At 40.9% G+C, this 18486-nt stretch overlaps 1 protein-coding gene across 6 annotated transcripts in view; it reads left to right on the top strand.

Annotated features, from left to right (window-relative positions):
• The window catches only part of DISC1 (DISC1 scaffold protein), a 167061-nt gene that overhangs the window by 56303 nt on the left and 92272 nt on the right, over window positions 1–18486 (top strand). For 5 of the 6 annotated variants that reach the window (XM_079971811.1, XM_079971812.1, XM_079971815.1 and 2 more), the window contains one exon: window positions 8468–8656. The exons of the other annotated variant lie outside the window; for it this stretch is intronic. In XM_079971811.1, the coding sequence (XP_079827937.1) occupies window positions 8468–8656 (189 nt within the window). The remainder of the gene's footprint in view (window positions 1–8467; window positions 8657–18486) is intronic. 6 annotated transcript variants of the gene reach the window in all.

Below are 18486 nucleotides of genomic sequence, written 5' to 3'. Positions count from 1 at the left end.
CCCAAACAAGACACCGGGACGTGAACTGTCAAACCTTGAGAAGTGGGGACTTGTTTGTAACAAAGTTACCGGACCTTAGACGTACTTTGTTGCATTTTGGCCACATAGAAAATAGAGACTTTACAATTTGGATATTGGAAAATTTCTGGCTACTGTTATACTTCCTTGCCTCTTTGTTTTCTTCTATCTCTGCCATTTGGATACAATTGAATGCTCCCTCTAGAGGGTTTTATGTGAAACTGTTGCACTTGAAAAAGTAACAGTGGGATTTTCCACCTGGGAATCAACTCTGTGAAAACGACCTTGAGGATATGAGTGCCCCTACAGATGAGATAGTAACAAGGCAGAAAGCAAAACAATCTCACAAGAAAAGGGCCTCTATATCAGGAACTGCAGCTGTGCAGGAAAAAACACCAGCTTCTATGGATCCTATGACTCAGGCACTACTTAAAATAAATCAATCCCTGGAAGCATTGACAAAACTATCGACAGAGAATTCTAAAAAATTAACAGAGTTGACAACAAGGTTGGATGTGAACACAGCTAGTGTTACATCGAACACAGATTCTATAAATAGATTAATTCAGGAAAGTTCAGAAACACGAAAGATTGCAGAAAGTGCAAAAACAACGGCAGAAGAGACAAGGGAAAAATTTGGGCCTATTATTAAAAAAGTGAATGAGCATGATGCAGCCCTCTCCTTACTGGAACTTCAACGTAAAGAGAAGAATTTAAAATTTAGATTGGTGCCTGAAGGGGAAGGGGACAACCTTGTGAAATTTCTTACAGAGAACATCATAACTTTTTGGCAGGAGGAATGGGAGGAAGATGAGGAACTTGAGATAATATCAGCCTTTCGATTGGGTAGAAGGCAGGATAAAAAACCAAGGGACTGTTTAATTACACTGAGATCAAAAGAAGAAAGAGACAGAATATTGAATTTGCATTATCAAAAGGCATTGGTGATCCAAAATTGTCAGATACAGATTTTTAAGGACATCCCTAAATACATTTTAGAGGTGAGAACATATTACAAAAGTTTAGTAGACCTGCTGAAGAAAAACACTATACCATTCAGATGGGAGTTTCCACAAGGACTGTCCTTTAACTTCAAAGGAAGGAAGATTAAAATAAAAACAATTCAGGACAAAGAACAATTTTTGGAGAAGTACCTAGAGGATCTGCAGAAAGGAACCGTGGAGGAGAGGGAACCACCTGATATAGCAAATTTGTCATTTGGACTTCCACTACCACCATCGGAGGAAGAGCAGAAGCTTGGAGCAGTTGGAGGAACAGCTACCTAAATACAAAATGTCTCTGCAACTCCTTAGCTGGAACTGTAACGGTTTGAACCTTCCTCGGAAAAGAAGACAGGTTTTTCACATTTTGAAGAAAGAACAATTAGACATAATATGTTTGCAAGAAACCCATATTGCCAGGATACATAGGAAATTACTGATAAATAAGAGACTCGGTCAAGAATTTATCTCATCAGATAAAGTAAAGAAAAGAGGTGTGGTGATCTATGCAAAGGAAAAGTTGGCTCCAAAATTGATATTCAAAGATGAACAAGGAAGATACCTGGCAATTGAAATACAAATTCAAGGAGAAAAGATATTAATTGTGGGAGTTTATGCCCCAAATGAAGGGAAGGCTGAATTCTTTAGGAAGTTGCATGAGACATTAGTTGACTTTTTAGATTATAAAATCCTAATGATGGGAGATATGAATGGAGTTGTCTCAACAAACATGGATAAAGCACAGAGACAAGTGATCTCGAAAGAAGGGAGACTACCAAAGATCTTTTTTGAAATGACTGAAACAATGGACTTGATTGATATCTGGAGAACAAAGAATCCTTTAGAGAGAGAGGGAACTTTCTTCTCAGAAGCAAAAATGACATGGACAAGAATAGACCAAATTTGGATTTCTAGCAGTCTGGCGTCAAGAACAAAAAAAGTAGAAATATGCCCAAAAACGTGCTCCGACCATAATGCGGTTAAGATGGAGATGAAACTAACAACAACTGGTTCCTTTAGATGGAGAATGAATGACACCCTATTCAAGGATGAAGAGATCCATAAGAAGGCCCTTAAAACACTAAAAGATTACTTTGAGATTAACAGGAAAACAGATGTGGAAAAAAGAATAATTTGGGACGCAAGCAAAGCCGTGATGCGAGGTTTCCTAATTCAACAAAATTCTATTAAGAGGAAGCAACAAAATGAAAAGAAGGAAAAATTTTTAGAAAAAATAAAAGAAGGAGAGAAGAAGTTGAGGTCCAAACCAAAGTCCCATGAGATTTTGAGAGAAATAAAGTTTCATCAGATGCAATACATGGAGCTCATGAACCAACAAATAGAATGGAAGATAAAGCAAATGAGACAAAGAACTTTTGAATCAGCGGATAAATGTGGGAAACTTCTGTCATGGCAATTGAAAAAAAGGCAGAAAATGAATACGGTAACAAGTTTAGAAATGGATGGAAAGATTATCCACAAACCCAACGAGATCAACAATTGTTTTCAAAGCTTTTTTAAGAAATTGTATGCACAAGGGCCAACCAATGAGCAAGAAATAGAAGAATTCATTAGAAAATACGGTTTACCAAAAATCTCAGAACAAAGTAAAAGGATCTTAAACGAGGAAATAACAGAACAAGAAATAGAGGGTGCCATTCAAAATATGAAATTGGGAAAATCACCAGGACCAGATGGCCTGACGGCCAAATACTACAAAATGCTGAAAGAATGGCTGATACAACCATTAAAGGAAGTTTGCAATGAAATCTTGAAGGGGAAAAAGGCACCTGAATCGTGGAAAGAGGCTTTCATCTCACTTATACCGAAAACAGAGACTGAAAAGAACCAGGTTAAAAACTACCGCCCTATATCTTTGCTTAACGTGGATTACAAAATTTTTGCAGACATTTTGGCAAAAAGATTAAAGAGAGTTCTGGCAGAAGAGATTCATAAGGACCAAACAGGCTTTCTCCCAGGTAGACATATGTCAGACAATGTGAGAAATATTATAGATATTTTGGAGCTGCTGGAAGTTGACATTAATAGGAAAGCAGTTTTGATTTTTGTGGATGCGGAGAAAGCCTTTGACAACGTTTGTTGGACTTTTATGAAAAAGAATCTCCAAGGGATGGGGGTAGGCCAAGGTTTTGAAAATGGTATAGGTGCGATATATTCTCAACAAAAAGCCAAATTAATTGTAAATAATGTGGTAACAGAAGAAATACCTATAGAAAAAGGTACACGACAGGGTTGCCCAATATCCCCTTTACTTTTTATATCAGTCCTGGAGGTTTTGTTAAACATGATCAGAAAGGACCAGTTGGTTAAAGGAGTTCAGGTCGGAGTTAGACATTATAAATTAAGAGCATTTGCAGATGATCTAGTATTGACCTTGCAACAGCCAGACACTAGTACTAAAAGAGTATTAGAACTAATTGAAATATTTGGTCGAGTAGCAGGTTTTAAATTGAACAGACAAAAAACGAAAGTGTTGGAAAAAAATTTAACAATGGAAGAAAGAGAGAGTTTTCAGAATGAAACAGGCTTGGAAATAGCAAAAAGGGTAAAATACCTGGGGGTAAACTTAACATCTAAGAATGTGAATTTATTTAAGGATAATTATGAAAAATGTTGGTCAGAAGTTAAAAAGGATCTGGAAATATGGTCAAGGCTGAAACTTTCCTTGTTAGGCCGAATCGCTACTATTAAGATGAATGTATTGCCTAGAATGCTGTTTTTATTCCAGACGCTGCAGATTGTGGACAAGATGGACTGTTTCAAGAAGTGGCAGAAAGACATATCAAAATTTGTCTGGCAGGGCAAAAAGCCCAGAATTAAATTTAAGATTTTAACTGATGCAAAGGATAGAGGGGGGTTTGCCCTGCCGGACTTAAGACTCTACTATGAATCAGCAGCTTTTTGCTGGTTGAAACACTGGCTACTTCTTGAGAATACTGACATTTTGGATCTGGAAGGGTATGACAATAGTTTTGGTTGGCATGCATATTTATGGTACGACAAGGTAAAGGTGTATAAAAGTTTTAAAAACCATATTGTAAGGAAAGCATTGTATAACGTTTGGACTAGATACAAAGATTTGTTGGAAAGTAAAACCCCTAGGTGGGTGTCACCAATGGAAGCTAGGGAAGTAAAAAAGCTTAACATGGATTCTAAATGGCCAAAATATCATGAGATTATAGAATACGATGGTGAAAGGGTGAAACTTCAGAGTTATGAGAAACTAAAACCTAAGGTTCGAGATTGGTTGCATTACCATCAGATAAATGAGACGTTTAAACAGGACAGGAAAATAGGATTTCAGAAAGAGAAGTCAAAATTAGAAACAGAATTGCTGGAACCCAATACTAAGAATTTATCAAGAATGTATAACTTGCTGTTAAAATGGAATACACAGGATGAAACGGTGAAATCAGCTATGATTAAATGGGCACAAGATATAGGTCATGATATTATGTTTGCTGACTGGGAACAGTTATGGACCACCGGTATCAAATTTACTGCATGTAATGCTTTAAAAGAAAATATTATGAAAATGATCTACCGGTGGTACATGACCCCAGTCAAGCTAGCAAAAATTTATCATTTGCCTAATAATAAGTGTTGGAAATGTAATGAGACTGAAGGCACTTTCTACCACCTTTGGTGGACCTGCCCAAAGGTTAAAGCTTTCTGGGAAATGATCTATAACGAAATTAAGAAGGTCCTTAAGTGGACTTTTCCTAAGAAACCAGAGGCTTTCCTCTTGGGTATGGTGGGCCAAGTGGTGTTAAGGAAGGATAGGACTTTCTTTATGTATGCCACTACAGCAGCAAGAATTCTACTGGCAAAGTATTGGAAGACGCAAGAACTACCGACTCTGGAAGAATGGCAAACAAAGGTGATTGACTTTATGGGACTGGCTGAGATGACGGGCAGAATCCGGGACCAGGGGAAAGAGACAGTGGAAGAGGACTGGAAGAATTTCAAAATATATCTTAAAAATAACTGTAAAATTGAGGAATGTTAAGATGTCAGGGGGTAAGAAGTAAAGAATTGCAGCAGTAAACAAAAAAACTTAAGAAATATTTACGAAAAGGAACTAAGACAATGGACTTAAGGGTTGCTAAAGAATTTTTAAACAAGGATGCAGGGATGGGGAGGTATGGGGAAGTCAAAGAAAAAAGGCTATGAACCGATGAGTATGAAGTTATATTGTGTTACACTGTTCTTTATTTTATGTGTGGAAAATTAATAAAAATTATTATAAAAAAAAAAAAAAATCAAATTATTGGGAAAGGCTTGCTTAGCAAGATCTGACAAGTACTATCTGAGACAGTGCAGTATGGAAGTGTTGAAACAGAAAAGCATACTGAATAAATTATAACATGGAGTTTACATAAAACATAAATCTGTCATGGAAATGAAAAATTGTAGTAATTAAACAGTATTAACTAGATGTTTCCCTGATGAATATATTTCCAGCCACCAAAAAATTACCTTTGTCTATTTTTTTAAAAAAAATCCAGAACACCTTTATTATTTTGTGATTTTTAACAGTGAAACAGATTTATATTTATGTTTTTAAAAAACGAGTTCTCTTGTAGGATTTAGAAAGTGCCCATTGCAGTTACTGTGATTGAGGTCAGAAGTTCAGAACTGGCACTTTAAACGAGTGGTGTGCTGATCTCTTGATGAGTTCTTGATATTTGAAGGCCTATTCCCTCTGTCAGGGAAAAAGCTGCATAGGGCAGTTTTGCCTCGTGGGCATATATTAGAGGCAAAAATGCTTGTAAATTATTAACAGGGATACTATGTTTATTCCATCATAGCTTCAGGTTTTGATATTAACCTTCCCTCTGGGAATTAATAATGATTCAGTATATATGAAATTTTAATAGGCAAGGTAGTGCCTTCTTCTTAACTTTTTTTTTTAAAGACGAAGAATGATTAGGCTGTGACTTCTAATTAAGAAGCCTTAAATTTTTGAATGGCCCCATGGCAGAATAGCTCTAGCAGTAGAGGGAAGCACACAGGTGCTAGCTCCAGACTTGCCAGTCAGGGAGTTTTTTTGAGCCTTCTCTTTCATCAACAAGCCCCTTGCTCCTCTCTGTTGGACTCTGTACACAGGAAGGACATAGCACAGTGCACCAGACAAAGAAGACTCTAGTCTATGTACATTATTCTATATCCTCTTTCAGATCCTAACTCAAAGCAACTGCACAGCAGAGCTTGTGAGTCTTAAGAGCTTAGAACCACAAATAATGTTATTTATTTACTTATTTATTAAATTTGTATTCCAGCATGGGCATAGCTAGGATTTTTGTTAGGGGGGGCAGGCCTTTTGTTGGGAGAGGGCAGAACCTTAGTTTGCTATTTATTTTTATTGAATTTTATTGATTCAATATTTGCCGCACCTCGGCTGCGTTAATATATATCAGCGCTTCAGCCAGTGTGGTGCAGTGGTTAAGAGCGGTAGACTTGTAATCTGGTGAACCGGGTTTGGGTCTCTGCTCTTCCACCTGCAGCTGCTGGGTGACCTTGGGCTAGTCAGACGTCTCTGAAGTCTCTCAGCCTCACTCACCTCACAGAGTGTTTGTTGTCGGGGAGGAGGGGAAAGGAGATTGTTAGCCGCTTTGAGACTCCTTAGGGTAGTGATAAAGCGGGGTAACAAATCCAAACTCTTTTTCTTCATCATCCAAAGATCTTAGGGCAATTCACAGCATAAAAATAGAGAATAAAACCCAAAGTACATAATAAGAACAAGAAAACAAACCAATAGCCTCCCTTCCCACAAATACCTTTAAAAAGATCTAGACATCAGCCAAAGGCCTAGTTGAAGAGGAACATTTCTGCTTTACGCTTAAGATTTATGATGAAGGTGCAGACTAGCCTCCCTGAGGAGAGCATTCCACAAACAGGGAGCCGCTGCAGAAATGGCCTGATCTCGTCTTGCCACCTTCCAGGCCTCTTGTGGAGGAGGCACACGAAAAAGGGTTTAAGATGATGATTGCAGAATCTGGGTTGGTTTATATGGGGTGAGGTGGTCCTTGAGATACTGTGGTCCTGAGCTGTTTAAGGCTTTATAGGTCAAAAACAGCACTTTGAATTGGGCCCAGAAACTAACTGGCAACCAGGCAGGTGGGCCAGGATTGGTGTAATACACTCAAGCAATCTTGTTCTGGTCAACTACCTGTCCACCAAATTCTACACCAGCTGAAATTTCCAAACCGTCTTCAGAAGCAGCCCTCTGTATAATGAGCTGCAGTTAGAATTCCTGATCCTCTCTTCTGGTTGTGGCTCCAACACACCTACATTCAGTACAACATTGCTATCAATTAACAGCTGCAAGGTAACTTTGAATCTCTGTTCTGTCCTCTTAGGTTTTCATGTCAAATGGTCATGCTTCCACCTTTTTTAGAGTAGCACAATCTTTCCTCGTTAAAGAACGCATTTTACTCTTTACTGTTGTTAATGTATTAGGGTTAAAAGCACCCGTGAATTCATGCTTATATGCTGTAGTGTATTAATTAGTTTGTAATTAAATTCCTTTCCCCACCCCACTGTAATAAATACCATTTAAACTGAGTTTTTGTTTTGGGTGTGAATTCCTAGGTTCTGAACTCTTTAGACATATTCTCAGGGCGGTGACCACTCAACCCATGTAAGAGATCTACTTCTCAGAAAAACATATTTAAAGTTTGCATGTGAAAAACATGCACACACAGGTTCTTTGTGACATGTATAACAGCTGGCTCTGGAGAAACCAGTCTGTAACTAAAAGAAACACCATGTGGCGTTTTCTATAGCAAAGGAAAAAGATAGCTACTGGAAAGGATTCCTTTGACCAGGCTAGTCTGCCATGCATCTCTAATGAAAACAGAGGGAGGCCAGCTCATTTGGGGATGGGGGTGGCAGAAGCTATGTGCATGTATTGACTCTCTCTAATTTTAAGGATTTATTTATTTGCGTATGATATATGCTCCACATGATGTGCAAGGGAGATTTCATTTCAGTTTTTTGAAGATATCCATATAAATAGCTAGCTGTAGCATAATGATGTGATGGATTGCTGGGTAATGATCCAGTCAGCATGCAATTATTTGTTAATCTAAAAAAAAAAATTACATACTGACCAGATCATTACCCTGCATTCCATCACCTTTTAAAAAAACCTAAGTAGCAGTTTGGTAACCTGAATGACAAAAGAATAATCAAATTAGGTTACCACTGTTTATATGGGCAGTATAGGTACGAGGAAATGGAAATCAGTGGACATAGGGAAAATGTGTTTACTACAAATTTATTTCATTTTCACTGCTCAGGTTTTAGCTCCTGTATGAACGATTAGCTATTCATTTCTTTTTGTAAGCTCCTTGAGGGTGTCTATTATTTGTTTCTTCTCTGTCTTCCTCTGTCTCTCTAATGTCCCTCCAATGAATCCACAGGAGGTAATTTCTGTACGGCTAGAGACCTTGTAGAAGAAATTAAGTCGTTAACAGCTGAAAGAGAGCGACTGGAGGGACTTCTCAACGAATGGTTCACGCTGAGTGCCAAAAATGTCCAAAAATTAGAGAGAATGAAAGAAGGTTACAAGAGACTGAAGGAAGAAATGGCGCAAGGGGAGTCTGCTTTTGGTAAGTGGAGCAGTTGGCCAGCTGTTGGGGTGACAGAAGCCTGGCATTTCCTGGGCTGTGTGTCATTCAGTATCCTGCCTGAACTGATGAGCAGCCATCTAATTTATATGACATAAGAATAGTTATTTTGATGGGCAATTCTGGCAGACCATTTGATATATATTAGGTTGAATGTGCTGTCAGCCTCGGAGTTTGTCATTCTTGAGGGGTATTTTTCCCCCTGGCGTTGTGTATGCTGATGATGTAGCAGGCTTTGAGTTGATTTCCTCTTGCTTATTTTTTGCATAGCCTCCTGTGGTGAAAAGCCTGCTAACTGACAGTGAGAATGTCTCTGCATTCATAGCTCCTGCATAATTTAATAGTGCTCTGCACATAGAATTGTGCATGCTTCAGTTTTAATCCATAGGAAATATAAGATCCCGCAAGCCCAGGAAGAAAGCTGCCTAGCATCACTGGGTTTTTGTTCTCTAAGCATGTTGTGTAAGGATGTAATCCACAGCATGTGTAATGTTTTGAAAGCAATAAGTCTTTATTTACCTGAAAGATTAAGGTGGATTTTGCCAGTTTAGTGACTAGAACTGTCCTGAAAAGGTAAACATGGTTGAGATTATTAATCACATTGAAACTAGGAAATACTTTTCATGTGTTGACATTGGTCAGCGGAGCTTATTTTAAACCACAGGCTTGGCTTTGACAGGACTCCCACACCAGAGCAAGTAACTGAGAGGCAAGCAATGTGGCTAAGGTGGCTGACACCTATGTAGGCACACCTGAACCAACCAGAGATAGGCTGAGGTTGTTGTTGTTTAGTTGTTTAGTCGTGTCCGACTCTTTGTGACCCCATGGGCCAGAGCACGCCAGGCACTCCTGTCTTCCACTGCCTCCTGCAGTTTGCACAAACTCATGCTGGTAGCTTCGAGAACTGTCCAGCCATCTTTTCCTCTGTCATCCCCTTCTCTTTGTGCCCTCCGTCTTTCCCAACATCAGGGTCTTTTCCAGGGAGTCTTCTCTTCTCATGAGGTGGCCAAAGTATTGGAGCCCCAGCTTCAGGATCTCTGCTTCCAGTGAATAGGCTACCTCAGCCTATTCAGCCCTGAGTGCTCACAGGAAGGACAGATCCTGAAGCTGAGGCTCCAATACTTTGGCCACCTCATGGGAAGAGAAGACTGCCTGGAAAAGACCCTGATGTTGCCAGTACCAAAGAGGAAAGAGCTAGCCATTGGGCTAAACTGTACTGGATGTTTATCATATAGTTTGTTTGTGTTCAAGCTTTTCTTTCACCAGTGGTGGTGCTGGTCTTTAATCCTTTTGCCTCCCCTCCCAACTTTTGATACTGATTTCCTTCCCTGCCCACACCTGCAATTTGCAGTGGGGGAAAAAGATCCCATTGGAGTTGCTGTGGGGAGCAAAGAGTTAACCCCACCCACATCCAAGTTGCAACCCAGATTGGAACCCTGCTCTGGAAATCTTTGAAGATAACAACTTGCACACAAGCTGATGATAATTGCTGTGTGTAGTTTGCCCCATAGATGTGTAAAAGTTATGGCTTAGTTAGCTAAGCATTTATTGGTCTGACATCACTTTGTTTTATGTTAGGGGTGGACTATGGTCCTTCAAATTTCAGCAGTGCCCTGTGTGAGGCCAAAATTTGCAGAACTGGTTGCACCATCCTAAGGGCTGCATTAACGCATGGTCAGCTCTCCGGGCGCTGAAACATAAAAGTGGGTGAAGCAAAAAAAAAAAAAAAAAAAAGTTTAGAAGAAACTATTTTAGGGGATCTTGGGGTGGCTGTCACAAAAACCTTTCGTCATCACAACAGCGTACTTGTGAGAGTGGTCAGCAGAGGCACCATATTCTCAAGATGATTGAGTGGCCCCAACACAACATTGCGAGGAGGCAGGGGGCAGAGCTGAGCACTCTCTGATCATTGAGATGGCCTGGTCTCCTCAAAAAACATTGCCCCCCCCAAGTGCCTTGGCCTTTTGGAGCTGGCACCTATGGTGGCCAGTGAGTTATTAAATCTTACATATAATAAAAATGCAGGAGTGTCATTGTGCTGTTTTCATTGGTGGTTTCCCAAGGTCCTAAAGGCAGGGGTCAGGACAGGTTGCCTTGAGAAAACAGCATGCTATTTAAAGTGATTGCCCTCTTGGTTACATGTGTGTGTGTATAGCCAGTCTCCTCCTCTTCATCCTTTGGCTGTCTAGCTCTGTTTCAGACACACATACACACAGAATTTGCTAATTGACTTTCCTCTCGGCTTGTGCATGCATGTGCACAGCCAGTCTTCTCTTCTCTTCTCTTCTTCCTCTTACTCTCCTGCTCCATTTCATATAAATAATACATGTGCAGGCAGGCACACATAATTTTCCTTCCAGTACATGAGGTGAAATATGAATGGAAAAACAAATGTAAAGAACTGCTTTCTGTTCCCAGCACAGAAACATAATTTTAAAAAGGTAAAGATACTGAAAAGTTGATCCATTGTTACAATAACCATCTTTCAGAATATAGCATGGAGATTAGTTTGGTTTTCAAGTGAGTGTCTGATCACTGATAGATCTATTCTTGTTGCTAGGTAGTCTCTGTAAAATAAAAGAATAATGTTCTGTAACATTTTGCTAAGGGTGCTGTCCTCAGATCTGTTCTCCTTTTTCTGAAATTTTACCCCCAGCTGAACTTCCAAACTGCTTTTTAAAACTGCCCTAAATTTAAAACAGTCTTGGGATTTGATGCTGGAATCCCCACCTGCCTCAACCCCTCCAGGAAGAAACCACACACACCAGCTCAGTTTTCCCTGTAAAGACTGTAGTGCTACATTCCCAAACTTGGGTTTGAACTCTGGGGAATTTATAAAACTGTTTTGAGGGATTCACCTTCCAAAAGGAGAAAACTTAGCAAATTTTGGATGACAGCATGCATGCTGGCTTGTATCATTGTTTGCTTGTATCAAAGTGTCATCATCCTTTGTTTAGGGTGTAACCGCATTAGAAAACACACAACAATAGGTGTTGCTTCCCCCTCCCTCTTAAGATGAACCTTACATTTCTTGTAATTCTCAAGCAGTGACTACAGAGAATATGTTCTCCTGGATAATAAAGCCCAGTGGAGCACAAATTCCTCCAAGCAAATATAAATAATTAAAATGAGTGATCCCCATTTTACTCTGTTATCTACTGCATGTCTCTCTTTAGGCTATGGTAATTTGTTTAGCTCTGATTAAATTAAGCATATGATGTTGATTTGTAGCATCCAAGTGCACAGCGGAATGATGAGGAATACGTGCCAACATGCTCTATTATTGCTTTATTTACATTTCATAGCTGGTAGATTACAGAAAACCATCTTGTCTCTGCCGGAGCAGAAAACTGCATCCTCTCTCCTCTGAAGCACAGAGAGAATCACACTGTGTGAGAACAGTGAAAAACAGGAAACCAGTGTACGTCACATCCAGTTCCCCTTTCCCGTGGGAAAACTCCAGCAGTAACTCTGTGGAATGTAAACATTGTCTTGTGACAAGCCTTTCGCTGCACAGTGAAGAGAGCAGAAACCAACATCCTCCCCCTTTCTGTGAACACCACTGGGCAGCGTGTTCGTACAATATCAGTACAAACCCAACTTCTGCACATAGGTACAGTGTTGATCCCTTGATACAATCTTGGACAATACATCAGCAGGAATTTCATTACCTGGCATATAGGACACCGTTACGAGTCCCTTCTGAATACGTTCCCTAGCATGTTGCAACTTCAATTGCAAGTGCTTCGTGCTTTGCTTACAACCTTCAGAATTCAGCAAAGCCAAACATGCTTTGTTGTCCTGGTAAACCTGGATTGGACATTTGACAGGAATTTTCATGTCTTTGCACAATTGTAACAACCATTCACAATCTTTGAGTGAATAAGACAGTGCATTCAGTTCAGCTTCACAAGTACTTAAGCTAACTGTTGTTTGCTTCTTGCATGACCAATCAAATAGAGCCTGATTGTACATATAGCAAACTCCAGACGTGCTTTTCCTGTCTGTAGTGTCACTTCCAAAACTTGCATCTGCAAATATCTCAAGACCACCAGACTTCTGATTGTTAAATCTCAGTCTGTAATGCATAGTGCCTTTCAAATACCGCGCTATGCGTTTCAGAGCTTTCCAATCCTTAACAGTAGGATTGTTGACTTGTCTGCTTAGCAAATTACAGCTAACAGCAATGTCTGGTCTTGAACATCTGGCAATGAAGTTTAGCTTGCCTAGCACACTTCTGTACAGTGTAGTGTCAGAAAATGCTTCTTCAGTGTCATCTACCTGATAACCTGTTATCATCGGTGTGTCTACAGGGTTAGCATCCATCAGGTTTAGTTTGCCTAACACATCAGCAATTTTCCGTGACTGGTGTACTAGAATGTTACCATCTTGATCTCTCTCTATTTCCAGAGATAGGTAGTTGTTTACCTCACCAAGATCTTTCATGTCAAAGTGTTCTTTCAGTTGAGCTAGGGCGTTATTGTACATTGTGACATCTTTCCAAAAGAATAAAAGATCATCAACATAAAACAAACAATACAGTTTCTTTTGCCCCTCCTCTTTGACAAATACACATGGATCAGCTTTCCCTTGCTGAAAACCTAGAGAAAACAATACCTCAGTGAGTTTTGTGTGCCAACACCGTGCACTTTGTTTGAGACCATAAAGGGACTTTTTCAGAGCACAAACAAATCCCTGTTTTACCTGTACGCCATCAGGTGGAAGCATATAAAGTGATTCATTTAGAGATCCGTACAGAAAAGCTGTATTCACATCGTGGTGACTAATGTGTAGATTCTCCTCTGCAGCTAGCTTGAGCATAAGCCTAATGCTCTCATACCTTACTGTGGGTGAGTAGGTCTCGTGATAGTCTTCACCTGGTACCTGTGCAAAACCTCTGGCTACCAATCTGGCTTTGTGTCTGACTATCTTGCCATTTTGATCAGTCTTCGCTTTGAAGACCCATTTGCTTCCAAGCAGTTTCATTCCTGGAACTACTGGAACAAGTTCCCATGTTTTGTTCCTTTCCAAGGAATCAAGCTCAGCCTTCATGGCATTTAACCATGGCTCAGCTTCCTTTGAATCCAAATCCTGGATTTCTTGGAAACTTGAAGGTTCAAATACCTTCTTGGAGCTTTTAACAGCTGTTACTGCTATCTTAGCAAACTCATCAGCAAACCTCTTCGGAGGTCTGCCTTTTGTGGCTCTTTGTGACCTGCGAATTAGCCTTAGGTCTTCAACACTCTCCTCTTCCTTCTTAGGAGAAAAGCGACCTATTGTGAACAATGGTTCCTCCAATTCCTGATCAGAGCTTTCAGAGGGTCGCATAGAGGCTTTCGCACTCTTGAAATCCTCTGAATCACCCGATTCAGTTTCAGACTCAGAATCAGAACTTTCATCAGTGGGTGTGGGTTGCTGCGGCTGCTTTTGCTGTTGACTATCCTCAGTCTCATCACTGTCATCAGGGTAACATTGGAAAATTCCCACATTCTCCCCCCACTTTGCATTGTACTCAACACTTCTTGTGAGCTTAATGGTCTTAGAGTCAGTCATCCTTATTCTGTAAGAACCTTTCTCATAACCTAGAAAGATACCATGCAAACCACGCTTGTCTAACTTGGAGTTTTGTGGTGAGTGAACCCACATGTCAGAACCAAAAATTTTCATGTGTTTGATGTATGGCTTCTTGCCAAACATCTTCTCATAGGGGGTACAACCAATCGCTGAAGATAACCTGCGATTATAACTGTAAGTGAAACATGAGAGAGCTTCGGCCCAATAACTCTCTGGAAGATTTGCATCATGCAGCAAGGTTTTTAACCCTTGAAGCAATGTTTGATTTGCTCGTTCTGCAAGTCCATTCTGCCATGGCGAGCGAGGACTAGACAAATCGTGTTGAATTCCTTTCTCAGTCAGAAAAGCTTCAAACTGCTGAGAAGTGAATTCTCCCCCGCGATCAGTGAAAAGAGTCTTTACCTTCTTACCATGCACATTTTCCAACCAAGCACAGAATTCCTTGAACCTAGGAAAAGCCTCTGATTTCTGCTTGAGATTGTACACATGAATATACCTGGAAAATGCATCAATGAGAACCATGAAGTACCTATTTCCACCCAAAGAGGGCGCTAGTGGTCCAACCAAATCAGCATGAACAATTTGGTATGGTTCTGTAGCTTGCCTACTAGACACCTTACCTTTTGCAGCCATTTTCACCTTGTTTGCTGCGCATGCCTTACACTTCATGTGGTACCTGCAGGGTTTAATAGTCATACCTTCAACCAAGGCAGGCATTTTAGATACTGCCTCAAAACCCAAATGTCCAAATTTTCGATGAAAATCATGAATACATTCTGCATGCAAACATTTGTTAGAACCTGCAATGCAACAAGTGTCATCCTGCACAACATCATCATAATACAAAACATATAAACGATCAACATATTCAGCATACAATACATAATCATTTTTCTTTGTGATGATGCACCTTTTGTTCTTAAAGGAAACGTTAATGTTCCGCTCATTCAGCTGTCCGACGCTGAGCAAATTATGTTTGGCATCTGGCACATAAAGTACATTCTGTATCGATAAGTCCAAACTGTGAAGAACAACAGTTCCGTAGCCTTTACTGGGAATTGTGTGGTCATCCGCCTGGTGAATCGCACCTTCCTGCGGTGTAAAAGACACGAACAGTCGCTTATCGTTGCACATGTGGTGCGTAGCCGCTGAATCAACAACGAAGAAAGATCTAGACGTCTTCTGGACCTCTGCAACTTTTGGAGTGAAGCGTGAGACCATTGCCTTGTGCTGCGTTGTCCTGGACACCGGACCTTTGCCTTTGCTCTGGCCTTTTCCACGCGATGAGCTTCCGCTGCGCTGCTCTGTCTTGGCCCTGGGATATCTGCATTCCCTCTTCATATGGCCTAGACGTCCACACGAGTAGCATTTCACTGCCTTCAAAGCTTTGGCGCCATCTGGTGGTTCCACTGCACTATGGGATGACGTCTGTGAAGTCTCCCCCTTACCCATGCAGCTATCACCCTGGCAATCTGCTTCATTCTGAATCATGGCAGTATCACAGGCTACTCTGAGCTGAGCATGTGGCTGATTGGCATCAGATTCCCCACTTGCATCAGCCAGCCTTCTGCAGCTAGCCATCTTATGCAGCTTGTTAAAATAAAACACAGTAGATCCAGCTTCTGTCATCAAGTGTGCCTCTCTCAAAGCGTCCCAAATTTCTCTGGCTGAGGTCTTATCACGCAATAGACAGAGCTCTTCTGGGGATACTATCAATGTAAGAGTTCCCCTTGCTTTGGAATCTTTAGCCTTCCATGCATCTGTAACTGGAGCTGGGGGGGTGTCTGTAATAACTTCAAACAGACCCTCTTTCCGCAGAATAGCCTCTGCATAGATAACCCAGTCCGTATAATTTTTCTTATTGAGCTTGGGAATCCCACAAGCATCCTGAAGGGCCATCATGACTCTGGCATTAGCCTTCTGCATCATCTCTGCTGCTTTAAACAAGCTGCTTTATATAAGCTGCGTCTGTGCTGCTTCAAGCCTCATTCCAAAGGCAAGTTCAAAACAGCCTCTGCTGCCTTAATCATGCTGCGTCACTTCTGCAGCTGCTTCAGCCCTTTTAAAAGTTACTTTCGGTTTCCCCAGCATAGGCATAGCCGCTGCCTGTTTCCGGCAAACGGACATTAAAAGTTCAAAGTCCAGCCATAAAGCCATTAATTAGATGCTGGCAGGCTGCCCGGAGCAGTAGCACATACCTCATCAATCATCTTGACGCGCAGATACCGTCCGATCCGTCCCTCTGCATTCCGATCCTTTTGCCGGCATTCCGATGACTGCGTCTTCTGGGCCATAACCACAATGTTGATTTGTAGCATCCAAGTGCACAGCGGAATGATGAGGAATACGTGCCAACATGCTCTATTATTGCTTTATTTACATTTCATAGCTGGTAGATTACAGAAAACCATCTTGTCTCTGCCGGAGCAGAAAACTGCATCCTCTCTCCTCTGAAGCACAGAGAGAATCACACTGTGTGAGAACAGTGAAAAACAGGAAACCAGTGTACGTCACATCCAGTTCCCCTTTCCCGTGGGAAAACTCCAGCAGTAACTCTGTGGAATGTAAACATTGTCTTGTGACAAGCCTTTCGCTGCACAGTGAAGAGAGCAGAAACCAACATATGATGGGTGTAACAAATTTTGTTGAAAACAAACCTATGGTGCCTTTTAAGGATTTTTTAAAATATGAAGCTATTTGCAATATTGTTATATATATTAATTAATATTGTTGTCCCCCATTGCTTTTTAAAACAAAAATACTTTATAATGGGTGTATTATTATTATTATTATTATTATTATTATTATTATTATTATTGAAAAACATCCCTACATATTTAGCTGGAATACCTAGTTGTTGAGAATATTTCTTGAAATATTTTCTTAATTGGCCAGTATATCATATGGGTAATATTTTACATTTATAGAAGCGTTCAGCGTGCTTCATTTACATGGTCTGTATAATACATACAGTAACCATATAGAGGGTCAGCGTTACCTCATTTGCAAGGATTATATTTGGGTTGACTGAGAGCTTGTTATTCACCTATTGTTGCCTAGTGATATTAGCCATATGCCAGGTTTACAGTTGTTAGGACCCATCCTACTCTGCTGATTGCAAATTGCTGTAACTGATTTTAACCTTATATTTTTATATTACTGTAATCTGTCCTCGGACCTTATGGTGAAGGACCTTATGGTGAAGGTGGGTATACTTGTGTATTAGGGTTGCTGTACCTCCAGGAAGGGACATGGGTGGCGCTGTGGGTTAAACCACAGAGCCTAGGGCTTGCTGATCAGAAGGTCGGCGGTTCGAATCCCCGCGACGGGGTGAGCTCCCATTGCTCGGTTGCTGCTCCTGCCAACCTAGAAGTTCAAAAGCACATCAAAGTGCAAGTAGATAAATAGGTACCGCTCTGGCGGGAAGGTAAACGGTGTTTCTGTGCGCTGCTCTGGTTCGCCAGAAGTGGCTTCGTCATGCTGGCCACATGACCCGGAAGCTGTACGCCAGCTCCCTTGGCCAATAAAGCAAGATGAGTGCCGCAACCCCAGAGTCGGTCACGACTGGACCTAATGGCCAGGCGTCCCTTTACCTTTACCTCGAGGAAAACCTGGACATGTTCTCTTTTGGGGGGGCCAACATGCCCATCCGGGCGGATTTTTACATTTTAAAGGCAATGTCTGGGTTTGGGGTTTTTTTGGGGTGGTGGTTCTTTTTTGGGGTTAAGACATGCATACTTAGGAGGGTGCTGTGCCTGGGAAGCAGAAGTGCCGTGGCGGAGTGAGGCCATTGCATGGAAGATCAGGTTGGAGCTGGGGTCCTGCCTTCACTTGGGCTGGCAATGGCTCAGGCTTTGGCTATTCTGCACGCCGCAGTAGCCTCACACATGCCCTCGCCTGTATGCCTCTTTTCCTAGCTTGGGCTACCAGTGGCTCAGGCTGTCCTCTTTTTTGCTTTTCTAGATATGGCAACCCTATGATACTTTCCTAGGTGTAAGCCCTGCTGAAGGCACTTGAACTTACTGCTTAATAAACATGCATCAGATTGCACTGGATATTTTATTTTATTTACAAGATTGATCCAATACCTTTCCAGAAGACCAAGAATTATATAAAACACAATCACATTAAATCAAGATCAGTGTCAAATTAACTGAAGTTTAGATGCAGTATTAGTTAATACTATTATGTTTAACATTTGATGGGTGCCAAAAGCACTTCTGTTTAATTTTTTAAAG

Source organism: Podarcis cretensis, assembly GCF_951804945.1.
Source record: "Podarcis cretensis genome assembly, chromosome: 3".
Taxonomy (NCBI): Eukaryota; Metazoa; Chordata; class Lepidosauria; order Squamata; family Lacertidae; genus Podarcis; species Podarcis cretensis.
Note: the sequence above shows the minus strand (reverse complement) of the source record. Positions and strands in the feature narration are given on the sequence as shown.